This window comes from Ruditapes philippinarum, unplaced genomic scaffold, assembly GCF_026571515.1.
Source record: "Ruditapes philippinarum isolate M1 unplaced genomic scaffold, ASM2657151v2 ctg4098_1_1_1_1, whole genome shotgun sequence".
Classification (NCBI taxonomy): Eukaryota; Metazoa; Mollusca; class Bivalvia; order Venerida; family Veneridae; genus Ruditapes; species Ruditapes philippinarum.
In genome coordinates this window covers 128,484-146,479 of record NW_026860239.1, presented here as the reverse complement: position 1 = coordinate 146,479, position 17,996 = coordinate 128,484, and the positions used below count along the sequence as shown (strand labels likewise).

Sequence of the window (17,996 nt, the reverse complement as noted above, 5' to 3'; positions counted from 1 at the left end):
CTCAAAAATAAATTGAAAATAGTATTTTTATGCTATTCGTAATCAGATTTGAAACATTAATCTCAAAAAAAAATATTTCCAGTCCCGATAAAAAGACCTCAGAGGAGCCCTTCTAAAAAAAGTTAACTTAAAGAGAAGGTGCTGGTTAAAAGTGTAATTGTGCATTTCTATTTATGACTTGGCAAAACAAATTAAGTCAGATATGTATTCCAAAATCAAATGAAAATATGACTAGGCCAGGAGGGTTGAAAAGTAAATACAAAAGAATATAAACATAGTCTATGTAATCACGCATCATAATGATAGATAAACAACTCTGTATTAAACCTATAAAAACTGGAATCCACTGAAAACCAGACTGTCTGTTAAGTTGTAGCGGCGTCTACGTTTCAGAGCTGTTATAGAACCATGAGTGCATTATTTCAAGAATAAATGAATACATACGTAGAACCAAATTCTTTCTGAAGAGCTTTGTCATATATGGTAAAAATGAATTCAATGGACCACAAAGCCATGGTGGCAAAACTACAAACCTTCGGTTAGCAACCTTTACAGCTTCCTCACATGCAAGAAACTATTCAGGTTGTCCTTAGGTGGTCTTAAGCATTAACTTCCTACTTTCATATCCACATAATAATAATCGTAAGCATAGTGCAATAACTAGTTAACTCTAATGTAATTTAGAAGGACTTAACCTGTTACTGCACTAAGGTGACAATGTAATGTTTCAATGTTAAAACTTTATTAGCATTCAAATTAATGACCATAAACAAAACTTAAGCAAAAAGGTTAGCCAAAGGCGACACTGATGAGTGCTTCATGACAATACCGCCACTTTTTTTTCTTCAAAACGTGGAGCTAGAAATACCAATAATAATTTTTATTTAATGATCTACAAATTTTAATAAACAAACCTCATTCTTCCCTCCTTATCTACAAGAATATCACAAGCACGTCCCCTCTCAATCCATCTATTTTCTTTGGTCCACTTCCTTTTTAACTCCTGTTGCCAAGATATAACAATGTATAAACCTTTATAAATAACAATAAGAATATCAAGATTTCATAATTGATGATCTTATTTTTCCAAAACTTAATCAAAACTAAGTCACTGAAACATATCTGCCTTGCCAACTTCATATTGTGTTAAACCAAGTAATCTTGGAAACATGTGCATTGCCAAGCAAAAAAGTAGTCACTGAAACGCATGTGCCTTGCCCAGGATATATTGTGTAAAACTAAATAATCTTGGAAACATATGTACCTTGCCAATGACATTTTGTGGTCAACCAAATAAAAATGAAAACACATGTACCTTGCCAATGACATTTTGTGGTCAACCAAATAAAAATGAAAACACATGTACCTTGCCAATGACATTTTGTGGTCAACCAAATAAAAATGAAAACACATGTACCTTGCCAATGACATTTTGTGGTCAACCAAATAAAAATGGCAACACATGTACCTTGCCAATGACATTTTGTGGTCAACCAAATAATAATGGCAACACATGTACCTTGCCAATGACATTTTGTGGTCAACCAAATAAAAATGAAAACACATGTGCCTTTCATATAGTTGTAAACCAAATTGCCCTTGGAAGCATGTGCCTTTCTTACCAAATAATCATGGTTTAAACCCTGTGTCATGCAAACGGCTAAAACTCATAAGTCCAATCAACATCTTTCATTCTTGCCACTGATTAATGAAATATATTTTTCAGATATGACATTAACAGTTTAAAAATACCTCTGGTGCTTCTACTAGGGGTGGCAACTTTGCTGTACATATTGATTCTCCGAGAACTGATACAATTGGGTACATAGATCCGTTTGGTTTTAGCTTTTCATCAGGGTTTTTAGGTGGTTGCTGAAAAAGTAAAATAAAGGTCAAGGAGTGCAGACGTATTGTAAAATATTAATTACAAAAAAACCATGATTATATTGTGTCTTACATGATTAAAATACAGTACATTTGTAGCATGGGTTCTCAATTGATTACAATGATAAGTCTACAGTTACCTGATGTATGTCCCTCTGTAATTTCAATATTAATTTTTTCTTAAAGAGAGGAGTTGCAACGTGCAGTATTACAAAATGTTTATATATAGGTCATATAAAATCTTCATGATTTATTAACTCTTATGATCAAGGACCTCATGTGCTTTCCCTACTGGTTTTTTTTTTTTCTTGGGTTTTATGGCACAACAATAGTGTAAAAGTTTTATGGCAACTTTCCAGTTTTATTTGTGAAGAAAACCATTATTTCAGGCACAAACTGGCACTGGAGTAGAGCTACCAACATTCTGTAAGCTATTTGGATAGCTTTCTCACATGAAAGAATCCAAAGTCACTGACAGGATTTCGAAACCACAGTTGTTTGAATTCAACAACCTTAAAGCAGCACGCCTCCAGATTCATCCTAATTTTCATGAAAATTTTGAAATTGTATTTAAAGGTAAAATATTGTAAAATGAACACAGAAAGTACTTGACACATTACAATCGACACTTAAAATCAACGAAAATTACAGAAAGTACTTGACACATTACAATCGACACATAAAATCCAAGTAATTACCAAAAAGAGGTCAAAATATCCATAAATAGCCCCTACTGCGTTAGTAGCGCAGTAGAAATATGTTCATAAATACTACAAAATACAGTCATTAATTGCACATAAGATAGAAATTATCACTTGAATCTTTAATTTCTTTACTTTTCTCAAAGTTTTAGTATGGTTTTGCCAAGTTTAATTTTCTTGAAATATTTTGGGTCATCGGAGGCATGCAGTTTTAACCACTTGGCTAAAGATCCTCCTAGCTATTCTATGTACATGCATCACTAAAGTCATTACATAGAAAAACCAACCTTCCATAAAGTAGATGCAAACCTATCTCACATAACATAATGAATATTCAAATTTCCAACATCAGATTTTCAACGTAAGTAATGAAAGGGTAATGGATATGCTCTTAATCTTAATCATTAAGCCTGAAGGCCCTCATGTTGACAATCAAAATTGTTTGGTTTAATGACACACCAACACAGTATAGGTCAAATTTTGACTCTCCAGCTTAACTGGTGGAGGTAGACCCTTTGTACTTAATTTCAGGCACAAACAGGCACCTGTGTAGAACCACCAACATTTTGTAAGGCAGCTTTATAGATTTCTTACATGAAAACATCTGAAGACGCTTGCGTGGCTCGAACCTACATTGGCAAGAGGAAAGTTCTTTGAAGTAAACAACCTTAACTACTTGGCCACAGATGCCCCACAAACATAATGGACTATTTTTCTTTTGTATTGGTTAAAGGAGGCTAAATTTACAAAACAATCAAGGAACAAATTATGATTTTTCTATATCATATATACATGTATTTGAATGATATACATTCTCAATGCAAAAAAATCAACACATAAGAATTTACTCATATTTTGTGCGAAGAAGAATAATTGGATTATACTATTTTTACTTTGATCATGACCAAAAATTTAAAAGAATTTTAGATACTACCTTCACACCATCTTCAGTAAAATAGAACTCGGCGTCACTACAGGGCACATACTCAGATTCCCATTCTCCATCTATTCCAAATCCTACAATTTTCTGCCCAGATGCTACTTCAAAGCTAAAATTCATTGTAGAGATGTTTTTACATATTAGTCAAGTAAGATTATATTGCCTCATTAATGGTGTTTTATAAACTTAAACAAACCAGTTGTTTCTCTCTAAATGGTCAGTCTGAACTTAGCTCCAAAAAATTAAATTACTATGTGAGTTGCCAAATTGGTTTTCCATTTGATGGCTATGAGGAAAAATTAAATTAATTAATGAAGCTTACCCGTCAACCATCCCTCCAACATCGGAAGAGGAATCCATGGGGTTATTCTCCGAGTAGAGGACATCGTACAGACAACCAATAAGGGCGCCACTTTTACCACTGTCACCCTCGATCCCTACTGTGACTTCAAAATAACTGTTAGAACGTGTGAACCTTTCTCTCGAAACGAACACCCCTATCATCGAATCTGACAGACTTATATTTCTGTAAACATTAATTCATACATAATCATTAACTATCAATTTTTTTGACTTATATACATTTTGTAGATCATGAAAAATCGATACCCATATTGTAACATGTATACCAAATACATGTTAACATGAATGCCTTGTGTTATCAATATAAGCAAACCTGTCACAGTTTGGAACAGTCTATCACCATTTCGAACAAATTAGCACAACTGATTTACTATCATAAAAAAGTCAGGCCAGACAAGAGCTGTCCCTGATACAGTGCAAAGACTATAGCTTTCATTTTAAAGTACGTTCTGACTACATGGATATGCAGGCTGGTTTGTCATTCAATTGGTGGCACATGGACATATGTCTGATAATATTGCAGCTTGAGTTCAAAGTTTTAATCACTCTTCAATGGGTCATTTCAAACCTTTATCCTGCTGAAAGAAATCACCACAGCCTCTGCAAACACCTCAGTTTGAGGATAACCAAGAAATTTGGGTGTCTTGTCTGGTACACAGCTTATCAACAGCTTATCAACAACCGGCAAACTTAATAACAAATTAACAAAGCTTCTGTGAAAGTTAAGTCAAAATCGCTTTAGAAATGAAGCTGAGAATTAAAATGTATTTCTGTGGGTTTTTTTTAGACAGGCTGATGATAGCCTCTGCAAACAGCTCAGTTCCAGGAAAACCAAGAAATTTGAGTGTCTTGTCTTGTACGAAGCTGTTTGATGGTCATCTATTTTTTTTTATTTCCAGGAAATTGGATAAAATTCAAAGAAGAATTAAGCAAACAACATTTTTTCCCTCAATGCATAGGGTTAAAGGTTAAATCTTACTTGGAATCCCTTACACCTTACCCTAAGATTTCAGATCCAATGCTCTCCCAAGAGAGCTGAGTGAAAAGCCATTTTGTATTTATACCTGAAATTATGCGCAAAGAGACATATAGGCTTGTCCACTACAAGTAATTAAAGGTGCAAACATAGAAAATTGTTTTCTGATCTTGAGAATAATCAGATGCCTGAAAACTGAACAAAAGACCTAAAAAAACATAAATACCGAATGTTCTTGCTGCCATCAGGTTGGTCTAGCAGATCTAGTCCAACAACTTTATAAACATCCATAAATGGTACAGTGCTCTGTATGGCTTGAAAAGGAATTTCCTGTTTTGAGCCCCTCCACTCCTGCCAAACAGGTTCCTGGAAAAACACGAGGGTGAAATAATCATATAATGTCCCAGAACCTTACAACTAAATATCCCACAACCTTACCTAACAATGGAATTTACCACAACTTTACAATGTCATGTCCAATTAAATCTAAGAATGGAAAGTCCCGAAACCTTACAATGAATTTCCCACAAACTAACAATGGAATATTCCAAAATGTAACAATGAAATGTCCCTCATTCAAAGTAGGACACATCTTGTACACAAAATTAACATGGTGGGGGTTAATATAAATACATTTTTCACATTCCAAGGTAAAGTACAAAATGTCATGTATGAATCCTAAAACTAAAACATATCAGAGACATATATTACAGAGGGATAAGAAACTCTAAAAAGACAAGCAATTATCATAGTATTGCAAGCAATCCATAAGTCCCCTACTGGTTAGAACCCCATCAACATTCTGAAGGGCCATTGGCCATTCACTAATGTTTCAATTTTTCTCTATTTCAAGTAACATTGTTAGAAAAGATCTTTAAAAGTGATCACAGGAAACAGTTTTTAGGAACAGACAGACAGACGGACTGAAGGACACTCTAAAGTTAATATTTGAAACATCCCTGTTACCAAAATATACCATTTTTAAAAGCAAAATTCTTAAAGAGGAGATAACTCTTGAATTAAAGATGCAATTTCATAAAAATTTTCAGCTCTTTTTGACTAATCACAAATATTGTTATATTTGCCATGTTTTAAGCCTATTTGTTGCCAAGGCAACCAATATTTTTAGCTCACCTGTCACAAAGTGACAGGGTGAGCTTTAGTGATCGCTTTTCGTCCGGCGTCCGTCTATCCGTAAACTTTTACTTTAAATGACACCTCCTCATAAACCACTAAGCCAATTTCATCCAAACTTCACAGGAATGTTCCTTTGGTGGTCACCTTTAAAAATTGTTCAAAGAATTTAATTCCATGCAGAACTCTGGTTGCCATGGCAACCGAAAGAAAAAACTTTAAATATCTTCTTTTAAAAAACCCTAAGAGCTAAAGCTTAGATATTTGGCATGAAACATCTTCTAGTGAGTGTCTACCAAGTTTGTTCAAATAAAAGCCCTGGGGTCAAAATTGGCCCCGCCCCAGGGGGTCTTTGATTTTCCCTATATGCATATAGTAAAACATAAAAATCTTCTTTTAAAGAACCCAAAGGGCTAGAGCTAAGATATTTAGCATGAAACATCTTCTAATGAGTGTCTACCAAGTTTGTTCAAATAAAAGCCCTGGGGTCAAAATTGGCCCCGCCCCAGGGGGTCATGGATTTTCCCTTTATGCATATACCGGTAGTAAAAACTTAAAAAATCTTCTTTTAAAGAGAACTCAAAGAGCTAGAGCAAAGATATGTAGCATGAAACATGTTCTTATGGGTGTCTACCAAGTTTGTTCAAATAAAAGCCCTGGGGTCAAAATTGGCCCCACCCCGGGGGTCATTGATTTTCCTTACATGTGTATAGCCAAAACTTAAAAAATCTTCTTTGAAAAAACCCAAATAGCTAGAGTTTAGATATTAAGCATGAATCATCTTCTAGTGAGTGTCTACAAAGTTTGTTCAAATAAAAGCCCTGGGGTCAAAATTGGCCCCGCCCCGGGGGTCATTGATTTTCCTAATATATGTGTATAGCAAAAACTTAAAAATCTTCTTTGAAAAAACCCAAATAGCTAGAGTTTAGATATTAAGCATGAAACATCTTCTATTAAGTGTCTACAAAGTTTGTTCAAATAAAAGCCCTGGGGTCAAAACTGGCCCCACCCCAGGGGTGTCATTGTTTTTAACTATATGTGTATAGTAAAAACTTAAAAAATCTTTTAAAAAACCCAATGAGCTAGAGCTTAGATGTTTAGCATGAGACATTTTCTTATGGGTGTCTACCAAGTTTGTTCAAATAAAAGCCCTTGGGTTAAAATTGGCCCTGCCGGGGGGGGGGGAGGGGGGTTGAAGGGGGGAGGGGCGGAGGTAGATGGTTGTTTTTTATTATATGTGTGTAGTAAAAACTTAACATCGTGAAACATCTTCTAATGGGTGTCTTCCAAGTTTGTTCAAATAAAAGCCCTGGAGTTTAAACTGGCCCCGCTCCGGGTGCCTATATACAGGTGAGCGACCTCAGGGCCATCATGACCCTCTTGTTTCAGAATAGGAAGAAAAGATAAGACATGCATAATATCCAGACTGCCATCTACCCATATGTCAAGTTTCATAAAAACATTTCCAGTACTTTTTGAGTTATCACTGGATTCAGTTTATGTGTAAAAATTTGCCATATTTTCAGTCTATGTGTTGCCATAGCAATCAGAATTTTCAACATAGGAAGTAAAGAAAAAGACGTGCATAATCTCCAGAGTGCCATCTACCCATATTACCAGTTTCATAAAAATATTTCTATTACTTTTTGCGTTAACACTGGATCCAGTTTATTTGTAAAATTTGCCATATTTTAAGTCTATTTGTTGCCATAGCAACCAGAATTTTCAACTTAGGAAGAAAGGAAAAAGACGTGCATTATCTCCAGACTGCCATCTACCCATATTTCAAGTTTCATAAAAATATTTCCAGTACTTTTTGCGTTATCACTGGATCCAGATTATGTGTAAAATTTGCCATATTTTCAGCCTATTTGTTGCCATAGCAACCAGAATTTTCAACATAGGAAGAAAAGAAAACAACTTGCATAATTTCCATACTGCCATCTATCTATATATCAAGTTTCATAAAAATATTTTCAGTACTTTTCAAGTTATCGCGGGATTCAGTTTTGCGGACGGACGGACTGACAGACAGACGGACGGACAGACAGATGGACGGAGGGTAAACCTAAAGTCCCCTCCGGTAAAATGGTAGGGGACTAAAAAGTCTTACCAACCCTGACTCACAATCCCACAATGCAAGATTCATTGGTCCTTGGAGTTGATCAATTTCCACCTTCTTATTTTACCTACCGGTATTCAAATGTGTTAACATTTGTACATTACTGAGAATAATATACACTTTATTGAAGCTTTATTACTTTTTTAACATTTTTATAACTTCTCTATAGTTACTTTTATTATAGCGTACGTATTGGTTAATTTCCTAGTGACAAACATGGCCTGGGAAAATGTTGCAAAAATGTGAAGTTGAGGATAATAAATCCCCGATAAAGATTTTAAGGGAATGACATCATAGCTACCTCTCAATTTAAAACTCTGTGACAATAACCATTGATATCTTTAAAGCATATAAAAAATAATGTCTACCTTTGCAACAACTCTTGATATTGTTGTTGTCACATGTTTGGTAATGTCCTTTGGGTCAGAACTTGCATCAAATGGAATCATCACTTGACCACTGCCCATTGATTCCATGCTGTCCAGTAAACACTGAAATAAAAGCGAAATTCTCAATTACATATATCAGTTATCAATTATGTACATCAGTTATCAATTATGTATATCAGTTATCAATTATGTACATCAGTTATCAATTACCAAACTATTCACTCCTATTAGTGTAACAAATTCAAATATTATATAATACAAACATCAATAACAATCCACGTTGGTTACCAAAAAAGAGGTCAAAATAAGCAATAAATGGGCCCTTACTGCGTTAGTAATGCAGTGAAAATATGGTGACAAACACATGTACTACAAAACAACTTCTTAATTACTACCTGAATCAGGAAAACATATCTATGTCTCTGCTTGAATCTTTTTTACTTTTCTTAAAATCTTTGTACATTTTTCTCAAATTATACTTTTTCCGAAATATTTTGACTCATTTAGAAGCATGCAGCTTTAAGGGTTAGAAATTCTTAAATGGACTTATCCAGCTTCCAATTTGGGAACTGTCCATTATCAATTTAGAAGGATATCAAGATGAAAAATTAAAGTTAGTTAGCCAACAACAAAGAGCCTTAAACTAGAGTGTGCAGAGGTGCAGGGTGGCCTGGCTCTGTACTGGTGACAAAGCGTTATCATTTGAGGTTCCAGTGGGTTATGAGTAAACTACATCTATTACTTACACTAGATGGGTTTATTTCTGTGACTGACATGGTCCAGTCATCAACTTTGAGGTCAGATTTGAAAAATCCGGAAGATTTTTCTACCACTTTTCCAGAGTATATATATTCAGCGACACTTGTAGTCAGGCTGGGATGAGGTACAATTAATACATTACCATGTAGAAAATCTTTGTCTGCAAAATAACAAAGTCAACATTTTAAAACATAGTAATATGCAAGAATGGTCTGAAGTGATAGGATGAATAAAGAAAAAAAAATGAAGTTTATATACCGTATTGTTTCCATTTATAGCCCCCCTTCTACTTAGCGCCCCCTGGGTGAAAAGTGAAAAAAAAATCTTAACCGATTTGAAAATTTTAATATCCGAAGTGTATTTAAAAAATAAACAGAAAAAAAAACTAACTGTTGTAACTTAAAAGTAACATTCAACTTGCAGTTTGAATTCATTCATGTACGTTTTCTTAGAAGACGTGCAACCTTCCATTGTGTATTGATTAAATCAACTTGTTTACAACACAGGTAAACTGATGCTAAGTCATAATTTCCTGGTCATAATTTCCCCGCCAGAACAGGAAAAATCAATACTTGACAAGTTTATCTGGTCAGCGGAGTACCCTATTGTCTACAATATTTTGTGCTGCTTATTTATCGTATGTGAACAAGGGGTTTATAGGACGAAAATAGTTGGGAGATTTTTAGATAATTTTTAAACATAAAATTAATTTTCATTTTATACAAATGTGCTTCTAACTAATGCCCCCAGTTTCCGTTTTTGCAACGCCCCGGGGGCGATAAATGGAAACAACACGGTACCCTTTTTTCCCCTCAACATATGGTGACATCCCATAATTCTTATCTATTTTATATATCACATTCGAGATTCAAACAATTTGTCTATATCAGAGCAATAATTCAAAATATGTATCCTCATAGCTGAAGTATATTTTAACACTTTTTTAATAACTTTAACATGCTTATTTTAAATGAGACCTTGACCTATAAATGACCTTGATTGTCAAGGTCAAATTATCGAATTTTGCTAAATTTGTCAAAACTTTGTTATTATACCCCTGCACAACAAAGTTGTAAGGGGGGTATACTGGAATCAGCTTGTCCGTCCGTCTGTCCGGTCGTCCGTCCGGCTGTCCATCGGTTTTTTCTTATCCGCCCAATAACTTAAGATTCCTTTGACCCTTAGTCTTTATATTTGGCATGGAGGTTAGTCATGATTAGTAGATGACCCCTATTGATTTTGAGGTCACTGGGTCAAAGGTCAAGGTCACAGGGGCCTTGACTTCAAAAAGCTTGTCCGCCCAATAACTTAACATTCCTTTGACCTACAGTCGTCATATTTGGCATGGAGGTTAGTCATGTTTAGTAGATGACCCCTATTGATTTTGAGGTCACTAGGTCAAAGGTCAAGGTCACAGGGGCCTTGACTTCAAAAAGCTTGTCCGCCCAATAACTTAAGATTCCTATGACCCATAGTCTTCATATTTGGCATGGAGGTTAGTCCTGATTAGTAGATGACCCCTATTGACTTTGAGGTCATCAGGTCAAAGTTCAAGGTCACAGGGGCCTTGACTTCAAAAAGGTTGTCTGCCCAATAACTTAAGATTCCTTTGACCCACAGTCTTCATATTTGGCATGGAGGCTAGTCATGATAAGTAAATGACCCCTATTGACTTTGAGGTCACCAGGTCAAAGGTCAAGGTCACAGGGGCCTTGACTTCAAAAAGCTTGTCCGCCCAATAACTTAAGATTCCTTTGACCCACAGTCTTCATATTTGGCATGGAGGTTATTGACTTTGAGGTCACCAGGTCAAAGGTCAAGGTCACAGGGGCCTTGACTTCAAAAAGCTTGTCCGCCCACTAACTTAAGATTCCTTTGACCTACAGTCGTCATATTTGGCATGGAGGTTAGTCATGATTAATAGATGACCCCTATTGACCTTGAGGTCACCAGGTCAAAGGTCAAGGTCACAGGGGCCTTGACTTCAAAAAGCTTGTCCGCCCTATAACTTAAAGATTCCTTTGACCCACAGTCTTCATATTTGGCATGGAGGTTAGTCATGATTAGTAGATGACCCCTATTGATTTTGAGGTCACCAGGTCAAAGGTCAAGGTCACAGGGACTTTGACTTCAAAAAGTTTGTCTGCCCAATAACTTTAGATTCCTTTGACCCACAGTCTTCATATTTGGCATGGATGTTGATCATGATTAGTAGATGACCCCTTTTGATTTTGAGGTCACTGGATCAAAGGTCAAGGTCATAGGGACTTTGACTTCAAAAAGTTTGTCCACCCATTAACTTAAGATTCCTTTGACCCACAGTCTTCATATTTGGCATGGATGTTGATCATGACAATAAGGTGACCCCTATTGATTTTGAGGTCACTTGGTCAAAGGTCAAGGTCAAAGGGACCTTGACAAAAAAAAAAGCTTTTCTTCTCAATTGCTAAAGAATGTCCTGTCCGCAATGTATTGATTTTGACATTTTCACATTTGAAGCATGTAGAATACATAACTTGGCAATGTACTGGCTTAGTAACCTCAGATTTGGCAGGGAGCTTGTCCTTGAGCTCTAAATGGCCACTGTTGATTCTGACAAAGTGGTATGCGGGGGTATTCACGCCATAATAGTGGCAGTTCTAGTTTATTTATGGATTTGTTTATTACTTGGAAGAAAAAGACACTTATGTAAAATCAACATGTAAAATAATTCAAATTTGACTGACCTTCAAATTTATTCAGCTGATTCCTCAAAACATGACAAAAGTGTTAATATTAAAACAAGCTGATGGTGAGATAGTATTATTTTCATTACAAATACCTGATTTTAGAGGCTGACATCCTAAATTGTTCATAGATTTACACCTGTTGGCCTGGAGGGCAACAGAAGTAGCTCTCATGTTGCATTGCAGTTTCCCTTGTCTCGTAGAAATTAACTTTTTCATCATAGAAAATGTGTTTTCTGTCAATAACTCACAACCATCAAGATTAATCTAAAATTAGCAAAATGACAAAGGTAAGATAACACCAGCTGTCTTAGGAGACAGTGATCTTGACCTTTTTAAACAAATCTTTTTTTGCAAAAAATTATTAGATATTATTTCATGACATTTCAAAGCATTTTCAATTGGACAACTAGTGCAATAGACAATTTTTTCTATTTTTAAATGGTCTTTTTTTCATTAAAAGGATGCAGGGATTGAAAATTTTCAGATCCGCTCTGATGATCCTACATGACCAGTAGCTGCTGAAATCTTCTAGCAGTTTTCACTTGTCTACTTGCCCTGCCAATTGTACTAGTAAATACAAGCAAACAAGTGAAATTTTCAAAGTAACATTTGAACGTATTAGCACCAGTTTCTGTTTAGTGGGTCAATAATGATATAATTGAAGATGGTCACGTGACACTCATCATCAGTTGAAATCATGTCCAATTTTGTTACTTTTTATAGTAAGAGGTGTATCAATGGTCTTTTCCATTGGTTTATATGATCTTTTCCATTGGCTTACATGGTCTTTTTCATTGGATTATATGGTCTTTTCCTTTGGCTTACATGGTCTTTTCCATTGGTTTATATGGTCTTTTCCTTTGGCTTACATAGTCTTTTCCACTTGTTTATATGGTCTTTTCCATTGGCTTATTATGGTCTTTTCTATTGGTTTATATGGTCTTTTCTATTAGTTTATATGGTAGTTTCCACTGGCTTATATGATTTTTTCCATTGGCTTGTATGGAAAAATAAGACTGAATCAATAATCTATTTATAAAGATGAAATTAATCAATTCTGGTGTATTAGTGGCAGATACTAAAGCCATGACACCAGCACACTCACCTGTGTTAATAATGTAGAATTCTGGATGCACTGGACAAGTGCCTGGATGCCATGATCTGTTACTAGGTTACAGCCCATTAAATCCACATGTTTCAGCTGGTCAAATATATCCTGTATAATAACAATAGAAGAAACAATTCTTTTAAACAATTAATGAAATTTTGCTGGATATATAGTTATCTAGTACTTTTATAAGTTTTTGAACTGCTATTACATGTAAAACAGAATAAATAAGTTTAGACATAGCAAAGAACAGGCCATTCCCCCTTACTCAAAACAGCTTAATTTTCTGCTAAAATTCAGAATTTTCCACTAAAATGCCACTGTGAACATTTGTCACCAGAACCATGACTTTACGACAGTAGACTTAGATCTGATTGTTGATAATTTTTAATGGACTGAAAGACAGAAAGCAGCCACTACACATAGCCTCTGCTAATTCTGCTCATAGCCCTTTCCAATTGTAAGACAGGATGGATCATTAGTCTTATTAATTGGCTGGAGGGGATGGACCAATTGTCTTTTCCAATGGTAAGATAGGGCAAGTTACCATTAATCAATGGTCTTTTCATTGTTTAATTAGGATAGACAAATGGACTTTTCAAGTGGTAAGATAAAATGGATCAATAAAATTTTCCATCATTATATAAAAAGAAGCAATAATGGTTTCTTCTGGTAAATTTGGATGTATCAATGATCTTTCTATTGTTTTAAGATAGGATGGTAAAATGACCTTTTCCAATGGTAAATTATGATGAATGAAATGGCTTTTTCCATTGGTAAGATAGAATAAAACAAGAAGCGCCGCAATGCGACGAAAACCAGGTTTTTCAGCGACCAAGTTTTTGATGTGACAGCAAATCAATAGGTCCAAAGTGCACCTGAAGTTATTGAGTAGAAGCCTGAAAATTCTATTTTTAAGCAAATTACCTTGACCTTGCTCCCATATATTCTAAGTGGCAATCCAAAGCTGCCATCAGCAAATTTGGTGTCAAAAAGGTCAGAGCAAACTAAAGTTTAACATCGAAAACTAATTACCATTAACCTTGATCACAGACACCCGGGTAGCAATCCCAAGCTGCCTCTTGATATAAGCTATCCATACACCAAGTTGGTGTCACTAAGCAAAGCAACTCAAGTTATTGAATGGAAACTGAATATCTATTTTTAGTAACAGTGACCTTGACCTAGATCACAGACACCTGGGTAGCAATCCCAAGCTGCCTCTTGATATAAGCTATCCATTACACCAAGTTTTGGTGTGAAAATAGGCCAAAGCAAACTTCAAGTTATTGAGTGGAAACCAAATTTCTATTTTTAGTAAACAGTGACCTTGACCTGATCACAGACACCTGGGGTAGCAATCCCAAGCTGCCTCTTTGATATATACCTATCCATAAACAAGTTTGGTGTGAATAGGCCAAAGCAAACTCAAGTTATTGAGGCGGAAACGGAATATTCTATTTTTAGTAACAGTGACATTGACCTTGATCACAGAACACCTGGGTAGGCAATTCCTAAGCACTGCCTCTTTGCTATAAAGCTATCCATACACCAAGTTTAGTGTGTATAGGCCAAAGCAAACTCAAGTTATTGAGCGGAAACTGAATTTCTATTTTTAGTAACAGTGACCTTGACCTTGATCACAGACACCTGGGTAGCAATCCCAAGCTGCCTCTTGATATAAGCTATCCATACACCAAGTTTGGTGTGAATGAGGCCCAAAGCAACTCAAGTTATTGAGTGGAAACTGAATATCTATTTTTAGTAACAGTGACCTTGACCTAGATCACAGACACCTGGGTAGCAATCCCATGCTGCCTCTTGATATAAGGGCTATCAAACACCAAGTTTGGTGTGAAATAGGCCAAAAGCAAAACTTGAAGTTATTGAGTGGAAACCAAATTTCTATTTTTAGTAACAGTGACCTTGACCTTGATCACAGACACCTGGGTAGCAATCCCAAGCTGCCTCTTGATATAACCTATCCATACACCAAGTTTGGTGTGAATAGGCCAAAGCAAACTAAAGCCCGCCGACTTCGGCATTACAATAACCCTGTTTTCGTTGAAAACCTGGTTAACAATAAATATAAATAGTTTCCATTGGAATGACAAAGTGACTAAAAGATCATTTTAATGACTTATACATGTATATGGTGAACCCATGTTTTCAAGCAACATTAAGAAATAAAAGTTAAATCAGAATTAAATTTTTTTTGTAAATTTGCTGTTTTATTTATATGCATAATGCAATCATTTTGCCCTATTGCAACAAAGAGCATAAATAAAACATGAACAACCCTTTTTTTTACCTTGTTTGAAGAGTTTTTGTTAAGCAAGTGTAGGGCAGCGTCTGTTAGGTAACCATTTCCAGCAAAGTCAATCTTTTCAATCTTGTCTTTTCCTGACACACTCTGAAATTACAAAATCTCTATAGTTATCATAAAGAAATGGTAAAAATGGGGGTGTGATTAAAAAGAGGGGATGGGGTTACTTAACAAAGATAATTGCTTGAAAAAATGTCAAAACAAAAACAGCCGAAAGGTTATTTTCTTCAGCCCATAATCATCATATCTATGGCCTCATACTGTATGCTAGTTTTAGTAAAGAAAGGCATGATTTGACAATAAAGGCTGCATGGTTTAACTTCAGTAGGCAATATAGACTATAGAAAGATTATTTAATACTGGGATTTATGCTTTTCATCTTCACCTAACACTTTTAAGTCTTTTAGAAAAAAAATATTTGAAATACAAGTAAAAAGTGTAGAAAAATGCCTGAACATGATGTCGAGCATAGAGATATATAATAATATTTATAAATGAAAACTATTAACATAAGATAATGATAATATTTAAGTAATAAAAGAAAAGAATCTTACCAATGCGTTCAGTGGGATGTACCCTCTCAAAAGGGACTCCTCCCTGTCCATAGACAGGGTTATAGTTTTTTCTTCCGACATGTTGCTGGGTTGCTTAGCAACTAAGTTCTTTCATAAAGTCAAAAACCATTCTTCCTCCTAAACCCTACAAAATAACAACAAAAATTAATTTTAGAGAGGCAACTTAGTTCACATACTGCTTTCTCAACTTTTTGGTTTTATAATACATAGAAGATATTTTCCTACTTGGAGTTTCCAGTATTCCTTTCTTGAATAATGTTTAATCACCCTCAGGATATGTTGCCTGCATTTTAAATTTGTCTTTTGACGTCTTATCTGTGAACTGTAGGCATCATAACCTCTGATACCCTTTCAAAATTTCATTTGTCAGTTACACCTAATGTTTTCTTGTTTAGTGCACAAGCATTATTTTAATCAGGGACCATACGCCGCTTTTCATGGAATATCACTACTGTGTCACATTGAAGGTTTCATGATAACCACCGTATGAACACATTTAAAGATGTTTCTAAATACAAAATTTCACTATAACCATGATTAAATGATGAATGTTAAATGTTGAATTATGCTTATTATGAATAATTTTGCCATTTTGGCTTTCTTTAGGGATACTATTTCACTCAATTTGGTAGGATTCAACCCTGTCTTTTAATATAATGGGACAAGAACTTAGAGATGATAGCATTGTTATCTTTTCGTCTAATCAGGAGTACATGTCATCATTTTGCAATGCTTCAATCAACGTGATAGGATATTTTTTGTGCAAAGCAAGAAAATATATGACAACTGCCCCAAGATTTGAACAGACTCTTGTATCCAGGGTATTAAAAGAATTTCACCCTTTTACCTGCGGCCATTATAAACTTGAAAATCAATTATCATGTGTAAGGTTGTTTTTTCAACATTTTTTAAATTTCTCAAATATATCACAAAGATCTTTTCTCAATGTAGCTGAAAAAATGGTCTTTTACTTAACAAGGTGTTATGAAACTTCATCAACACAACTATTTTTAACAGCATTTAAGTATATGATTTTAAGATTATGCTTTAATATAAATTGATCCAATGTCAATCAGATTCCAACAAAGACAACTTCCCTAGGTTAATAGGCAAAATACTTAAGTTAATAGATAAATCCCTTCCATAGGTTAATAGGCAAAATTCATAGGTTAATAGCCACATTCCCTAGGTAAATGAGCAAAATCCCTGGGTTAATGTGCATACTTATTAACTATAAGTTTATTTTTTAAATTTTCAATGTAACTCTTTTTCTATGAAAACAAGAACTTTATATAATATCAAAAAGTTTCCACCCATAAAATCATGCTTTGTTAAAAACAAAATATTAGCAAATGCTTTTTGTTACACAAAAAAACAGTAATGAAATTATACCTTTAAATTTTGTACCTTTAAATATAGACAACACGTGTTGACCTGTCTTAAATTGTGACATGAAATCATTGACTATAGTTAATGATTGTACTTTATATGGACCGTGAAATTAAATAAACAGGTCACAGCGTTCTACCTATATGTATGTATATTATACCTTATATTGATTTAAAGGCTTAACAGAAATGACTATTGATCAGTGACTTTTCAAGGCCAAATCCCAATAGTTAAATAAAAATGTTCAATAGAGAACTAGCCTATGAAACTTTCAATTACCAATGGTTTTTGTACTGTTACAAAACCTTCTTTCATTAAAAATCATGTTTGGCTTTAAACATAATGAATTTTATGGACCATGTTTTACTGTTCACTTTTTTTATATCAATTTTAACATAACAATTATTTGAAAAAAAAAAACACACAGACATCGATGAACTTATATTATATCAAATGAAAATAAATACAAAATGATAGCTAAAATATAGAATCTTTTGATATTTGTTCAAAGACTAATACAAATTAATTGCACAAACCTTGGAAATTTTCAGAGATTTAATTTTAATACACTGTCCTACAAAATAATTAAGTTCAACATAAC

General features: G+C 34.6%; 1 protein-coding gene across 1 annotated transcript in view; it reads right to left on the bottom strand.

Annotated features, from left to right (window-relative positions):
- Window positions 1-17,996, bottom strand: part of LOC132759342 (uncharacterized) — a gene marked incomplete at its 3' end in the record, with an annotated part of 73,217 nt that overhangs the window by 52,190 nt on the left and 3,031 nt on the right. The window contains exons 2-12 of the mRNA XM_060751098.1: window positions 15,986-16,130; window positions 15,417-15,518; window positions 13,103-13,213; window positions 12,090-12,261; window positions 9,256-9,428; window positions 8,489-8,611; window positions 5,091-5,230; window positions 3,848-4,051; window positions 3,520-3,634; window positions 1,753-1,872; window positions 915-1,003 (exon numbers count right to left, since the gene is read on the bottom strand). Coding sequence (XP_060607081.1) covers window positions 915-1,003; window positions 1,753-1,872; window positions 3,520-3,634; window positions 3,848-4,051; window positions 5,091-5,230; window positions 8,489-8,611; window positions 9,256-9,428; window positions 12,090-12,261; window positions 13,103-13,213; window positions 15,417-15,518; window positions 15,986-16,066 — 1,430 coding nt within the window. The remainder of the gene's footprint in view (window positions 1-914; window positions 1,004-1,752; window positions 1,873-3,519; window positions 3,635-3,847; window positions 4,052-5,090; window positions 5,231-8,488; window positions 8,612-9,255; window positions 9,429-12,089; window positions 12,262-13,102; window positions 13,214-15,416; window positions 15,519-15,985; window positions 16,131-17,996) is intronic.